The sequence below is a fragment of the Botryllus schlosseri genome, chromosome 16 (genome assembly GCF_051294905.1).
Source record: "Botryllus schlosseri isolate E-star chromosome 16, Bs_hap1, whole genome shotgun sequence".
Taxonomy (NCBI): domain Eukaryota; kingdom Metazoa; phylum Chordata; class Ascidiacea; order Stolidobranchia; family Styelidae; genus Botryllus; species Botryllus schlosseri.
Window position 1 is genome coordinate 16,329,416 of NC_137251.1, and position 16,150 is coordinate 16,345,565.

A 16,150-nucleotide genomic window follows, 5' to 3' on the forward strand; every position below is an offset into this window, starting at 1 on the left:
AAGCTCTTATTGCAAAACCCTTTTCTGCCGAGCGTGGTACTTCGCTGATACTGATAGGCTGCAGAAAATAACTTCTCTTCAATTGCGATATCATCATCATCATCATTGGTTTATTAGCAATTTTATCAGTTCAATACACCACAAAAATGCGATACAATGAAAAGACAGGAAGATGTCGAAGCGACAAGGAGTAGTCTATGGAATCTGACACCCACCTTGGCCTAGGCGATGTAAAGAGGAGGCATGCACACTGAATGAAGGTAAAGAAGATAGTATCCGAAACCTGATACGCTCTAAAACTTTCGTTCAACTCAAAAAACGTTCTGTCACAGTAGGAAAGTACGTGCAACCTAATCTGTTCTCATGTTAATCTTAAAATATATATAATTGTTCACTATTCTTTGTGAATGACTAATGTTGAAAATTCTACAGCAGTATAATTCGTTCTATGGAACACTAGAGCAGGGCTCTTCAACCGGGTGTATCGTACACCCCAGGGTGTACCATAACTAGAAAAGGGTGTACCTGTCGGGTGGGGTGCACTGGGGTGTACCAGATACGCTTTAAAATGGACCGATGACTATAGCTATCACAGTAGATAGGCAAGTTTATTATTCAGAACAGGTTGTTGATATCAGCTGTACGCGACTTGTAAATTGCATCCCTCTTGTGATGTCATAATAAGCAGGTGCTTCTCATCATTACACGTATTGGTTCCTTTTGCAGTAGAACAGGGTGGATGTTCATTGTTCAGCTTGCGATATTTGACTATAATGATTCTCGAGGAAACCACCGCGATAGCTCAGATACTTTGTATTGGTCCTTCTTGCAAGATGCTTACAAATAGCGCATACTACATAATTGCGGAGGCGCATTCTGGGAGTCCTGCATGGGGGTCGATTTGAGAATCACTATGCTTGATCGTGGTTCGATAACCTCGAGCCTCGATTAGTATTTAGGACTTCCTATACGTTGCAGCTTTGCTACCATATACCATATATTGAGATACGAAAAGAGGACACTTTTCAAAAATCTGAAAGCTCCAGTACCGCCTGAGAAAACTGATGAATTTGAATTTTTTTCTACGAAAACTTCTGTGTTGACTAAAAAAGGTCTTCATTTTGATAGAATCCCGCATTACCCACTTTTCTACAATCCTGCTTACCAATTTTGCCTAGAGGTCGACTTTTTCATGACATTTCAATACTTTTTCTGCAAAAAGAGGTCAAATTCCCTAGAAAGAGGACATGTATTCGTCCTCCGAGGACACTTTCAATTTTGTGAAAAAAAGAGGACAAATCCTCTTGTAAGAGGACGTATATGGTAACCCAAATTTGTGTACCACTAACGCATAGTAAAGTATATTAGATGTGTATTGTGCATGAATCTTACTGGGTGGCGACTGAATCTAAGACCTTCCGGTTCCCCGTCGTCTCCCAATCCATACCAATTTACATGTTGTGTTTGTTGGTGAGATGAATAAAAGCATACTGACTGACTACAGACAAACATCAAAGAAAGAACTGCGACATCGGGCACTAGGCCGAGGTGGATGCCAGTTTAAGAGACCGCAACTGCAACCTCGCGCAACTGGTCGTTCGGCGTCCTCATATCTGTTTATTACATCGCATTGCATTCTGTGTTATCACATTGTACATTGTGTGCGTCTTGCTCAGATAAGAGAAAAAATGAACAGTCCTAGTTGCGAACGTCACTCCGCGAAGTTCCGTATTAGAAAACTAATTCACGCATCCTTATTGCGATGGTTTAATTCCAGCTCTTTAATATGCAGATTTACCTACTACAAATTCTCAATATTCTACATCACTATTTTAGGGAAGTGATGAAGGAATCGAACTCTGACGGCATGTCGCTCAATTCTAGGATATCCGACGTGGCCAAGTCACAAGGAGCGTTGATTGTGCTGCGTTTCGAATTACGATAGTTTACGCCAGGTCAAAACAACCGTGCGTGAGCTGTAGACGCAAAACTGATTGCAGCGAGATTCTGAATTACTGCATTTAGTTGTTATGTCCCTCCCAGTATATTAGGATATACTTAGTATGAAACTTAGGATATGAGGTGAGAATATACAGTATACACGGAATTGAAGGGCACTTGAATTGAATTCAGCTCTATGATTTAGGCATCACATTTTATCGTTGAAGAATATAGTAGCATGAAGCAGTCGGCGACACCTACATTGTAGCTGGTCAGTGGTCATGGTGCTAAATAATTTACAGGCTCTTGCTGCTAATAAATGAACACACCACTTAGTTATAATATCAGTGGTATATTCGATGGTATCTAGCATGAAACCAACATGCTGTTATTATGCATCCATACGTCATATCGAAATGAATACGGAGCAACAGGTCAATGCACCGTCAACTTTGCTCAATTCGCTCATGTCGCATTCTATCAAGGTAACTCCACCAATTGCATCGTAGGCCTGAAAGAGATAGTTCCAACTTGATAAGATATACTACCTATGACTACAATAAGCATATTGCGCAATATTCATAGACAGGTCGAATGACATACGTCATCAAGTTTTACGACTGACAAACATCTTATGCCCAAGAGAACCTGATGATGTCAACAATGTTTTCCGGGGAATTCCATGAAAGTTCCTTCACAGGCAGGCTTGTACAAAGTAGCATATACTATTTGATTTTCAAAATGCACAACTAGGACTAGAATTAACGACCATGTAAAATCCGCAACTAACCAACTGAAACACAATAACCAACTAGATTCAATTTCTAAGAATCTAATATATTTATATGCGCAACTAGAACTAGAACTCTCACTTTTAAGAATTCGCAACTAGACCTAGAACAAATAAAAACCAGTAGTTTTCTGACCATCAACGAACTAGATTGGTAGGCTGTATCAGGGATATCCCTGGTTTGTAGAAGTCTGTCGCGAGGCTTTCTAGTTGGAACGCGAGATCATTTCGTCTCATAATAGGCGAAACGGGTGATATGATGTGCGAACTATATATCAGTCAATGAAGCCGTAATTAGGGCACAGCGAAAGGAATAAGCTTTCAGCGATAACATGCACTGATAGCAGAATAGTCTGCATGGGGAAAGTAGCCAAATGTGTGCAGTACATGTGCATTGTGCAACCTTGACATACAACAGGATATTCGTTGGCCTTGTCAATACCAAACGTCGCTCACATTGCTTGTATTGGTAGTGATTCAGTTGATGCAAAATCAAATATCTTACGCTTTTGATTAAAGGATACGCCTTCAAGGATGGATGAATCGTAACAGGCCCGAGCTTCTCAGAATCGACGAAGAGACAGTTAGATCCGATTGCGTTGCCGTCAACCGAGATATAGCGATAGTTCTTCGTGGCAACATCTTGCAAGCTCTTAATCAAGGAACACAGTTGTCACAGCAAATTATATTTCGTCTGGTTCGCATTTCAGAAATGATGGGTTGCTGGTAAAATCGGTCTGTTTCACAGGCTATTTTTGCGCAGTGTAATCGGACCGAAAACAACCGCAGAAATCATCACAAACGCTGGTGACACGCCATGACTTCGGGTGGTATAGCTAATTAAGGCATGCGAAACGTTAGTTACTTTCATCATTTTTTGTATTCGTGGATTCTCTTCCGATACCATGATGACTCCTGGTTTCGCTAACGAGCAGGAAGTCTTTAAATGAAGCGCATCTTCCACTACAATAGCATTAACCGCATATGAAGGAAAGGTGTCGCAGATCACTTTGTATCCAGCCAAGTTAGAGCGGTTACCGACACCAACGAATATTTCCTCGCCTGAATACAGAAATAAAGAATTTCATCAATGCATTGTCAACGCAATATTCTGATACATCAATATACGTAGGGATGGTGTGAACCTCTGAAAGGTTCGGGTTCGTGTGAACGTGAACCTTTTTGAAAGGTTCTGTGTGAATACGAACGTGAACCTCGTGACGTCACGTGACGTCATTTTGCTAATTTCATCTCCATCTTTCAATGAAGCGATAACCTATATTAATGTACACGATACCTAGCGACGACTTGGGCCACATAAGGCCACAATGCTGAAGTACATATTGGTGTTTTAAACGCCGCTAAATGCATCAACTGAGGCAATCAAAGGATATAATACTCCCATAAATCAATATCTTCCGTCGCTTTGCCAACAATTTCGACGAGAACTTACGAAGAAATATAAGCCTACGCCTTGAAGGTCTAGGCCAGACCGGACAATGTATTCGGCGTCTGGGTATTGCTACATTGATATTGAGCAGAGTGTAAAACGGGTTTCTATACTTGCTACAGCTATTACCCCATTAACAAGTTCGACAGCAGTAGCCAACACCTCAATCGCATGGATTTGGTTTTAATGATACAGTAAAGATATGAATTCAAGATTGACCCCGTACGCCTGCTAGATTTTTTGCATCAGAAAACGATATCAATCTCATTGATTTGTTGAATAAGCATCATTCGCTGACCACGTATTCGGCTCGTGATGTTGTGTGATTGCGGCTCAAGCTCACAGCATAGTGTCACTAAATATCCACAAACGGAGAGCTGTATATTTCGAGCAAACTTTTGTAACAAAGCAAGTAAAACTTTCGAGATTGTCAAGGTGCATGTTCGTTTGGTGTTGATTTTTAATGCTGCCAGCGCCATACATAGAGTGGCCCGCAGTTGAAATATAATAAATTTGAACCAAAGATGTTACAATGAAGTGAAAATTGTAATCTATGAAAAAGGTTCACAGTGCAGAACCTACCGAGGTTCTGTTGTGAACGTGAACCTCTAAATTTCCGAGGTTCGCACACAGAACGCGAACGTGAACCTCGCGTTCACACCATCCCTACAATATAGCACTGTGAATCGGAATGCAAATTGTTGTGTTTTACAGTAGCCTACACACTGACTCTTGGCTCTCCTTCAAGGCGGGCGTATTCTGCGGACATTTATACGTCATTTGTGTTGACATCACCATGAACCTATTTCGTTTTTGTATAAGATATCGCCGTTCATTGACCAGAGGCTGCCAGCAACGAAATACTTCTACTTTTCGAAGAAGTTCAAGTAGATTTTGCCTGCTTGCACTACTTCCTCAGTCGTTATGATTTTAGACTAATTCTACTTCTACTTGACAGTTGTCAGTTTTCTAGACATATCTAGGCATAGAATACTTACTTTTCTACTTACATGTACATTTCGACTTCTACTAGAGTACCAACGGTGAGAGTACTTTGACTGCCTCAGTTATTAATCAATGAACGCCTGTCTCGCCCAATGCCATATAGTTTTTTGAAGCACTTGCTTCAGTACTTTTCAAACCTGGCATTTTTACATCAAATGGTAATGGCATGGCTTGGAAATCACTACAGCTTGTAACTGCATATAGTAAATTATGACAGTACTTTTATGCAGTACAGAACCACCCCCTCCAACATAATAAAACGCTCGGCTCCCTATAGTGTGGTCAACGCAATTTGAACTACATATCGGGAAAAATTATTACTGCCCGAAATAATCTACCCTAATTATGTTGATTTACGGAGTAGTTGAGTGCTTCCCGTCGAGCTTTCCCCATCCCTAACTGAGGGCTTTTGGGTGCGGCGTTGCGGTCGTCGTTGTGCTACTACTACTTGTAATAGAGTAGACTGGGTGATAACCTCTAGGAGTCGTAAAAGTGACCTGTAAACAAAACATCACCACCGTCGACTGCTGCAAGAGGATCGATTTCGGCCATATTCACCACATTCATCCCCAATGTTTTCAGACAACATTCCATCTCTGTCCCCTGAAACATATAAAATCGTTGCACATAAATCTGTTTGGCACATGGTTTCAGTCATTAGCGTTCAACGCATGTTCAGAAAACCGAAATTTTAGCATTAAATCAACGAGAAGATCTACCAATACCATTTCTATAGCTCGGTAGGAGGACATATATTAAGCATCATCATTTTATGTGTTGGGTAGCCAGGACCATGAATTGTCAAGAGCCAACAAGCAGACAATTCTTTCACCATTAAACAAATGTATTCAAGAGATGTCAATGCAGACTTGGACAACTATATAATTCTAGTTGTATGATTAAACTAATTATAGAGAAATGCCGGTAATCTAATTCTATGTTTGAATAGCATATTAATATTAAAATGAACCCGAATATTTTCGGCTGACACTCGTCAGGGGTAATCGTCAGCAACTAGTAGAGAATTCGAAAGAACAGCGTATATCAACAATCGTAACACAAAATATGACGTCACCAGCACAAAATGTCGAATACGAGAGCGTTCAATGTACTATTTTTAGATGATACACGAACTCTTTTTGTTGACACAGCCTTGGCTGGTGTATTTTGATAAAAGTCGACTCCAAGGCGCACAAATGAAAGTGTGAGCGACCCTTTCCGAGTATGCGAAATCTGTCGTCTCGATAATTTTTCGCACAGGCGGGATTATCCAACAAGTGTTTGCCAATTGCAGAATTTATGGCCTTTGATTGGTCCGCATCAATCTTGAGCGGGTGAGTTAAGATTGATGCGGACCAATCAAAGGCCATAAATTCTGCAATTGGCAAACACTTGTTGGATAATCCCGCCTGTGCGAAAAATTATCGAGACGACAGATTTCGCATACTCGGAAAGGGTCGCTCACACTTTCATTTGTGCGCCTTGGAGTCGACTTTTATCAAAATACACCAGCCAAGGCTGTGTCAACAAAAAGAGTTCGTGTATCATCTAAAAATAGTACATTGAACGCTCTCGTATTCGACATTTCGTGCTGGTGACGTCATATTTTGTGTTACGATTGTTGATATACGCTGTTCTTTCGAATTCTCTACTAGTTGCTGACGATTACCCCTGACGAGTGTCAGCCGAAAATATTCGGGTTCATTTTAATATGAATATGCTATTCAATTGTATATTGAAGTTCTGTACCTCAAAGAAGCTGTTCAATTCTATGTTTCTGTATACTCTAGGTCTAATTCTAATCCAATATGTGAAATATTCCTAAGCTTAATTTTTAATTGTAGGCTAATCTACTTTCTGGTCTTCCTGAAATTGATACAGGAGAACTGTATAGTGCGAAACGAGCCAACAATTAAGATTACAGTACCTACAAACATTTGCTATTCCCATACTCATGAGAATGAGCTCTGAGTGCATATGAGTTGAACTTCATTCAATGTTTCAAATTTTCGCGAATTCAGTAATTCTAATTGTAATTTAATTTGAAAAAAACTACGTAGATATAATTCTAATCTAAGTTAGATAAGCTGAATATTTTCTAGTTGTCAAAGTCCGTGTCAATATCAATAATAATGCGGTATTGAACGGCGTGATCAAGTTTTTTTTCTGATTCGTAAGATATCGGATCCGGTGCATTTCGTAATATTTCTCGTACAGATAATCTGCTTGTGCAGATATTAGTAATTCTGTCCAAGTTCGCATACCTCACCGATCCTTGTAACGTGACCAGGCTTTGTTATCAGAGCTGTATTATCAATTATAACAACCACGTCTTCAACAAACACACAGTCCGGCAGCGTCTCGTCAGTCGGCAATTCAATAACTTTCAGTCCAAGTTTGTTTCTAAATGCAAGTACAGGTCGGAGAGTAGCTTGATCGGCGACATATTTCATTCGAAGAAGTTTGTTTTACGAATTCAAGGATTGCATCAGTTGACGGCAATTGAAATGTCTCACGAAACCTTATAGTGCAGTGGTTCTCAACCTTTTTGGCTTCGCGGACCCCTTTTGGCCGTCACGAACCCTCGCGGACCCCCTCAAGTATTAGTTCAAATTTAGCTCGATTATGGTGCAACCGTCATCTCTCTTGTGCAAATATGAACTGTAGGCTTGTGATAAACTGCAACAAAATGACTTATTTTGAAATTAACATACTATTTATGTAGAAATTGGGTCGACTTTTATTATTTCAAAGCTAATTTTACAGCTGTATTTCTTGAAGTACGTGGTCGTGTCTTGAAGATCCGCGTCTTCGATTTGATATGAGCGATGAGTGCCAAAAATCCATTTAAAAAAAGATAGAGACAATGTTCCCTCTAAGCTGCGCACGTGCGCAGTGTTGACATGGTCTCTGTCAACAGAAAATCTAACTTGCGCACAAAAAAATCCGAAAAGATGACCTTTTTTTTAGTCGTTACACACTGCTGTGCAAGGGTCTGCGCAGTGACTTGGTGAATGTGCGCATGACTCGTCAAAAATTATAGGGAACGTTGGATGGAGGCTATACTGCAATATTAACGCGGAACGCTTCCGACGATAGGCTACTTTTGGTGTGATCGCAACATTTATGGCACCAAAATGAACAAAAAATATTATTAATGAACATATTACGTCCAGCCTAGTCATTGTTATGTAGCATCTCATCTTGAAGTTATTCTGGAATAGTGGTTATGTAAATCACAGGATAAAAATCAATTTCGTGGCGAGGTTCCAATCCCTTCATCGGGACAAATAAGAGGAAATACTTCAGAAATTTTTATTTCAAACGACTGTTCATTTAATAGATGAGACTTGACAACTTCAAATCGAAAAGGGTTTGCAAACATTAACGAAGTCCCCTATTTGACCTTACTATCTCCATATTTTCATTTTTTCCCACAAACCCAACCAAAACGCCCCTAAACAGCAATATGTTTGTATCAGTAGGTTATTGGCGATTTGGCAATTAAAATAAATTTGCACAGTAGGATATTTCATGTGAGGCGATTATTATGATGATGTGAGTCATGAAGTTTTAGCAGTTGTGGTGCGAAACTACCTCATGCTTTCTCAAGCTATAAAAAGTTAAAATTAGGTTACTAATCATTTTGAAAATTTAGAGGTCTCGCGGACCCCATGAAATTGCTTCGCGGACCCCTAGGGGTCCGCGGACCCCCGGTTGAGAACCACTGTTATAGTGGAACTTGAGCTAGGGCGACGTGACTTGGATTTAAATTCGGAAGTTCGGGAAATCTCAAGACCATTCACGTTCAAGATGAATGACCGATTCAAGCTTCCTTTAATTTTATCTTCATATTGGCAAATTCGTTGATACTATGTTGTAGATGCCCCACTTTATGATCGGTTGACTAAAAAATAAAAAAAAGGTCATCTTTCCGCTCAGAGCTCAAAATACCGTTTTTCTCTCCACGTTGCTGGGTGGATGAAAAAAGGTCAACTTTTCGCCCAGAGCTAAAATCACCGTTTTTCACTCCGAAATACCCGCCGGGGCGTCACTTCTGTGCTAATTTACGGCATATCACTCGCAATTTGCTCTAAATCTGACATAAATTTTCAAAAAAGAGGACAAAATCTCAAAAAAGAGAAAAAAGGGGCGTCCTCCGAGGACACTTTCAAAAAAGTCAAAAAATAGGACAAATCCTCTTAAAAGAGCACGTATGGTAACCCTAAATAAGTTACCAGCCAATAATAATATGCATACTGCATAGGCCTTAATGCAGGAGTCGCCAACTCAAAACGGGTCGCGAGCAACTTTTCAAAAGTTGTAGAGGCCGCGGGCCGCATGACTTCTTTATCGAGATAGAAATAGGCAACGCCGTTTAACAACCACGGTTTGATAACTCTACGTCACTACAACGATGCGTTTCTAACATGGCGGCGGATGTATCCTTATTGGATAAATACAAATACAACAAAATATTTCACGATCATCGCTTTCATTCTGTTGAACTATGAGCCGCGCACGATACTTGACAACGCTCTTCAGCAACTCAAGCAGCGGCGACCAAGTTTTTGCTATTCACGACCGCAATTCAATTACTATGTAGTAGTGCGGAGCGGATCGACAAATTCTCTGGTCCGGCTCCGATCCGATTGTTCAATTGTCTGGTCCGGCTCCAATCCGGCTCCGGCCGTATCAGGAAAAGTACTGATCCGGCTCCAATCCGGTCCGGCCAAAAATGCAAAATTCCGGCCAGAAATCCGGCCCTACTCGGTACGGAGGTTCCGTGAATTGATAAATATGCCTCGTTTATGTTCACACTGGCTTGGAGGTTACTTACATGTGGTTGGTTGGTAGTTATATAGTTATAAAAGTCATGCTTATCCATAAAGATTCTGGCCGGATCAAAAAAGTAGTGATCCGGCTCCGGCCGTAACAGAAAACGTACTGATCCGGCTCCGATCCGGTCCGGTCAAAATTGTAAAAATCCGGCCGGATATCCAATCCGGCTCCAGTCCATGCTCCGCACTACTATGTAGTCTACGGCCGCATTCCACTGCATAGCCGTAATTAACTAACTGGAGGCCAAATACCCACGTTAAACTCCCCATGTCCATTGCCGGTGAACTCCGGACTAATCTATTTGCTGCTGTCAGTAGTATATGTGATCGGCGGCACATCGCCATTGTCTCTTATGGGCCCTCTGGTGATTCGTATTGAAAACTCGTGCTGATGATTCGTACAGTGTAATAAACGCGTAAGAGGTGTCAATGTAAAATCACGCGTGTGTTCGAATTCCGTTTAGGGTGTTTAGGAATCTTTTACATAAACCAATACCACCTAGTTGAAAATCCAGGTTCGTTATGAAATATTCTTGATTGGGAGTAATCCATTACTCACCCCTGTATGTAATACAGAACGGTATAATATGCTTACCAACTAAGTAGCTTTTCATCAAGACCAGATTCGGTCATTTCTGCGCTCGGAAAGATAGCTTTTGGATTGCCAGAAATCCTACAGTCGCTTACGCAAAACAATTCTCCACTCCAGCCTCAGCGAAGCGGAACGAAGCTGCAAAATCGGTCGTTGCCGTTCCATGTTTAATTTCTATAGTACGACTCACCGACGTGAGTTTTTAATACGACACACCAACGCAGGCGTCCTATACATGAAAGTACGACACACCGACGCGCCCATAAGAAACCATTACGAATCACCAGCGATGGGGGTCTAAAAGTACGAATCACCGGCGGGCCCATGTGCCACCGATCATATATACTACTCATATCGGCCTATTATGCGCACCGAAATCGTGAGTAGTCTTGTTACGAATAGCCACTGGGACTCAGTCGCGCGAAGCGCGACAGTTTTGTGATTTTCATGAGTGAATTTCGTCATTGATAATATGGTTTAGTTACACACATTCCTATCAATTATTTATCCTTTCTCAGCCCATGTGATCAGATTCGCCGGTAGAGTCGATGCAGGGGGTGTCGTCGAAAGTTTAGGGAAGTTATTAATGCTGCACTGCATCTTTGGATGGGTCAATTGTTGTTAGTCCCCTTTGTTGCATGTTGTTATTTCTTGACCTCCCACCAGGATTGTCGGTATTGTGGTATTGTCGGCATATTGGCGGCCGCCAACACATTCTAATCGAATTAAGTGTTGACGGTTACATAATTTTCCTTGGACTGCCGCAGATTGGCCAACCCTGGACTGAAGAATCGATATAGGGATTATCCAGACACAATACTTGCTGGAAAAATGGATGGGGAGCCCGAAGTCGTTTTCCAAGCATCTCGGTCTTGGCAGTGGGGGTCCATTTGTACGTCAAGACAATATTCCCATTATTCATATCAGCCAATTCTTCCTCCATGGAATGATATTAGAGGCTACCATCGCCGAAGCCGTATCAGCGAGGGTTACCATACGTCCTCTTTTAAGAGGATTTGTCCTCTTTTTTGACTTTTTTGAAAATTTAGGTCATATTGAGAGCAAAATGCGAGTGATATGCCGTAAATTAGCACAGAAGTGACGCCCCGGCTGGGCCAACCACCTAGCAATGTGAAGAGAAAAACGGTATTTTGAGCTCTGAGCGGAAAGTTGCCTTTTTTTTTTGGTCAACCGATCACAAAGTGGGAAAACGGTTTCTAGACCTCTGAACCGGCCATCAAATAACGTGATTGTATCCATATTGGAAATATTTAAACGTATACATGATAACGGTATCGCTGTTGAATTTTCTTGGGTTCCAGGACACGCAGGAATTTCAGGTAACGAAAAAGCAGACGAACTAGACGGAGTAGGCTCGTCAACGCAAGATCAATCGAGCCAAACTCCAATCATTACCGTGCCAGACGCCAAAGCCGCGATGAAGAGAGTTACCCAGGAGATCTGGCAATGCGAATACTCTGCCGATGAACGGGGATCCCAATACAAGCAATTCCACAGCACACTCACCACAGGACCCGAGAAAAACGGCAGTCGCCATATCGAACGCCTGATATTTCGACTACGGTCAGGACACTGTGGAGTAGCATCCCATTTATTCAGAATCGGCTGCTCGGACTCTCCGATGTGCGAAGAATGCGATGTCATCGAAACAGTCGAACACTTTTTGATATCGTGCAATAAATACGACTTTCATCGATCATTTTTAATAACCTCTTGCAATCAGTTAAATGTACCGTTCACCATACGCAACCTACTCTCGTCATCGCAATTGTCCACCGCCGTCGCTGAGTTCGTGATAAGTTGTAATAAGTTCATTTAGTTACTGCTTGATTTGAATTTCCTGAAGACCGTGGCGCACAAGGCCATAAATGGCGAAAAGCACCACTCATGTGTGTGATAATAATAATAATAATAATAATAACAAAGTGGGAAAAATTCACCGATTTTTGAGAATTCTTTTCCCGTTTTGCAAGTCTCAAATTTCTGAAAAAGTGTCCTCTTTTTAGATTTCCAAAATATGGTAACCATAGTATCAGCTAGTGAGGAATAGTGATATTGTGCACCGGAGAATAGCTTACTTTGAACAACAACAACATTATCTTTAAGCTGAAATCAATTTTAGCTTTTCAAAATGCTTTACTAAGCATTCTTCCAAAATTTCAAATCAGTTCGCGGTCCGCGTGTTTTGGTAACCCATGCCTTGGTGCACTATTGTTATGCTCAAACTATCGCTCTGTGTCCGCTGCTCGTGGTTTACTTCACCAGTTATCGCTGTGAAAAGATAAGTTAAAAGTTTGATCTGACATCCAAAATAGAGCCACCAAAATAATAGCCCTAAACCAGGGCCCGGCAACATACGGCCCACGGGTCGGATCCGGCCCGCGACGGCATTTTTTCTGGCTCGCGGGCAGCTTCCCGTATTACATGATAATGTGGCCAGCGGCCGGTCAGTCTGCCGAGATTACCCACTACTTGCTTACTACGTCAAATTTTAGTGACTATATGTTAATATATTCGTGTGTGCGCACAGAGTGGAGCTTACGGGTAAGTTCGTCGAAGCGAGAAGACTTGCATTGTCAGCATTTACTATGTACTTAAACCCAACGTTGTTTCTGGTAATCATGGTGTTTGTCGACTGCAATGGTCATTTACACTAGGCCGATATTTCCTATTTTTGATTCCGTAACAGCCAACTGGTAGCACGGCACACGTCCAGGCTTTTGTGAGACACCGCTTAATAGTTATGCCGATGAGATGGCGAGGAGGAGCCTAGATAAACCTCCAACACTTAGGTAGCAATCCTAGAGTCAGACTCGAACCCACAACACATTGGGTATTGTAGCTGTGGATTATATCACTGCACTATCTCGCCACTCAGCACCCAATAAGCCTAATGAATTGATATCTTGGTAAATTTGGGGTACCGGGCTTATCGACAGTGTTGGGATGACTCGAGTCATGACTTGACTCGAGTCACCTTTTTCGTATGACTTGACTTGACTCGAGTCACTTTGCTAAAATGACTTGACTTGACTTGACTCGGCGTATCAGAAATGTGGATTGACTCGTGACTCGGAGCAAAATTCACGAGTCAATTTCAAGTCATCAGTTTCGATAAAAATCACTGTATCTTGCATATGTGCGGATTGTTCGCGAAACGCAGGTGTAACCCGTGAGAGCGACCAATCATACAATGATCGTGCGTTTTACTGAGCCTCCATTGTTCTCTCACAAATAAATTGACCGCAAGCGAAGTGATCGAAGCTTACAGCTTACGTTGTCGTAAACTAGTGTAGTAAAGTAATTTAATAGCAAAATGTCTATTTCTGTTCTCTGTTCGTACCTTAACCAAACCTCTTGCTTTATTGAAATTGAATTAGAATATAGTTGATAGAGTACGACAATAGCGTCATTGGCGCAGGCTCGAATTATACCATATCAATTTAAAAATGGGTAATGTATTGCATCTTATCAATTCGTTTCTCTATTCTCTATTTTGGCCGGTAACTATAAACTTGGGCTATGCAATTACTTCGGTAGTTCAGCTGTTCTATGTATATGTGAGCGATACAGCGTGTATATTAAACTCTATATTCGTTCATCGGTACAAAATCAATGACCACTCAATCTGTATATCAGACAGCTAGCAAAATGCAATGACGTAATCATGCCTCATAATTCGAAAAGGTAACTTGACTTGAATCGTGAATTGACTCGTGACTTGACTTGACTTGACTCGACTTGACTCGAGTCACCTTCTAAAATCGATTGACTTGACTTGACTCGAGTCAAAATGTGCAATGACTCGAAATGACTCGTGACCATCGAAGGTAGTGACTTGATCCCAACACTGCTTATCGAACAACTTGAAATCTTAATTAAGGATTGCACCTTGTGTTGATTGATCAGAGAGAAGCAGGCATAGCGGTGCATGTATGACAGTGGTTCTCAAGCAGGGGGCGTGAAAGCATCTGAAGGGAGCGCGAAGTCACAGTTGCCTGAAAAAATTTTCGCGCTTCGCGCGATATACCACAAGCTCATGGTGTTTACTGTATCTATTGTCTGAATTTCATAATTGAGAATTCTCTCATCAATAGCTATAACTTTTAATGTCAATAAACTATCCGTTGGGATGGCTAGCATGGATGGCGCGGAATTTCTCACTATCAAAAAAGGGGCGTGTTCAAAAAAGCTTGACCACATGACAATGCTGTTCTCAAATCTATATTCTCTTCGTCATTATCGGCGAGAAATTGCTTTGAAATAACATTGCTTCGTTAAAATACTATCATTGAATACGATTTATTCCATGTATAATGTATATGTGAATAAATGGGCAAATGTATCGATTCAGCAATCCGGCCCGCCAAGTACTTAATTTTCCTATATCCGTCCCGCCGACTGCAGAAGTTGCCCGCCCCTTCCCTAAACCACCCACAACGCAGAGTCTAACTAAGAGCACATCTTGTCATTGCCCATCCCATCTATGACGTTATGCCGACACTGACGTCAAATATGGACATTGCCAGACGTCCCGTTCTCTAGAACAGTCTAGCAACATTCAAATTTCATTTTATTCGATAGAGTAGTATAAACTTGTTGGTACCAAGGATCGATTATGCAGAAAAAAAAACTGTATTATACAATAAGAAATTGCGAAAGAATCAAACCAACAGGCCAGTCTTGGGCCGCCCCAAATCGACTCCTGTTGAATTCCATTCATCGTAATATTCAAGCATTGTCGTTGTCTGTAGTATTCATGGCTTTTTTTTCTGATTACAATGTCCGATCGTTTATTTATACCTGCCCGATATTATTTATTATGTTCCGTATCTGCCGATTTGTAGCACGGGCCACTTCCAGGCCTTTTGCAGACACCGCTTACGCGGATCAGATGGCGAGGAGGAGCCTAGATAAACCTCCGACACATATACAACATATATACAATTATGTATATACAATTATACATATATACATTCAACACGTGATATTCAATCATTTTTACATGGGTGCCATACGTGTAATCCAGGCAATTAGGCCTACACCGAAAATCTCACAAGTTTCTAAATCAATCACACATATATAGGTCTTATATGTAATTTCTTACCGCAAAATGTCCACGTACGATTGTTTTTGTGATTTAGCCTTTTCGTAGGAAACAGGTTCCACGGTGTGATCCATGCGCTGAGCTTCCGCAGGCAACGATTTGGCGATTCCTCGCGTAATAGCGGTCGTGTATTTAAAGTGCTTATGCATGATAGTTTTCCAAACTATAATATATTGAATCTTATCACCGAGTGCATACTATAATTCATAATATCAATCGCGGATTTCGTTAAATAAATGAGACATCCCTAAGTGTAGTACGTACACTGTACAGTCCTGAAAACGTTAATGGTAGAACAACTGCCCTCAGACCAACATGAAACAGGCATAATTCGTAATAAAACTATTTAGAAAAATAATGAGTTATATAAAACACAACTATTTTCCACTGAAGCATGGAAAAT

At 41.2% G+C, this 16,150-nt stretch overlaps 1 protein-coding gene across 1 annotated transcript; it reads right to left on the minus strand.

Annotated features, from left to right (window-relative positions):
* Positions 1-2,273: 2,273 nt before the first annotated feature.
* Positions 2,274-15,958, minus strand: LOC145458933 (N(G),N(G)-dimethylarginine dimethylaminohydrolase 1-like). Its single transcript, XM_080337446.1, has 6 exons — positions 15,748-15,958; positions 7,451-7,589; positions 5,684-5,789; positions 3,597-3,793; positions 3,237-3,383; positions 2,274-2,452 (listed from the first exon to the last, which is right to left on the minus strand). Exons 1-6 carry the CDS (start codon positions 15,894-15,896, stop codon positions 2,348-2,350), a joined length of 843 nt encoding a protein of 280 aa, XP_080193572.1. The 5' UTR covers positions 15,897-15,958; the 3' UTR covers positions 2,274-2,347.
* Positions 15,959-16,150: the final 192 nt, after the last annotated feature.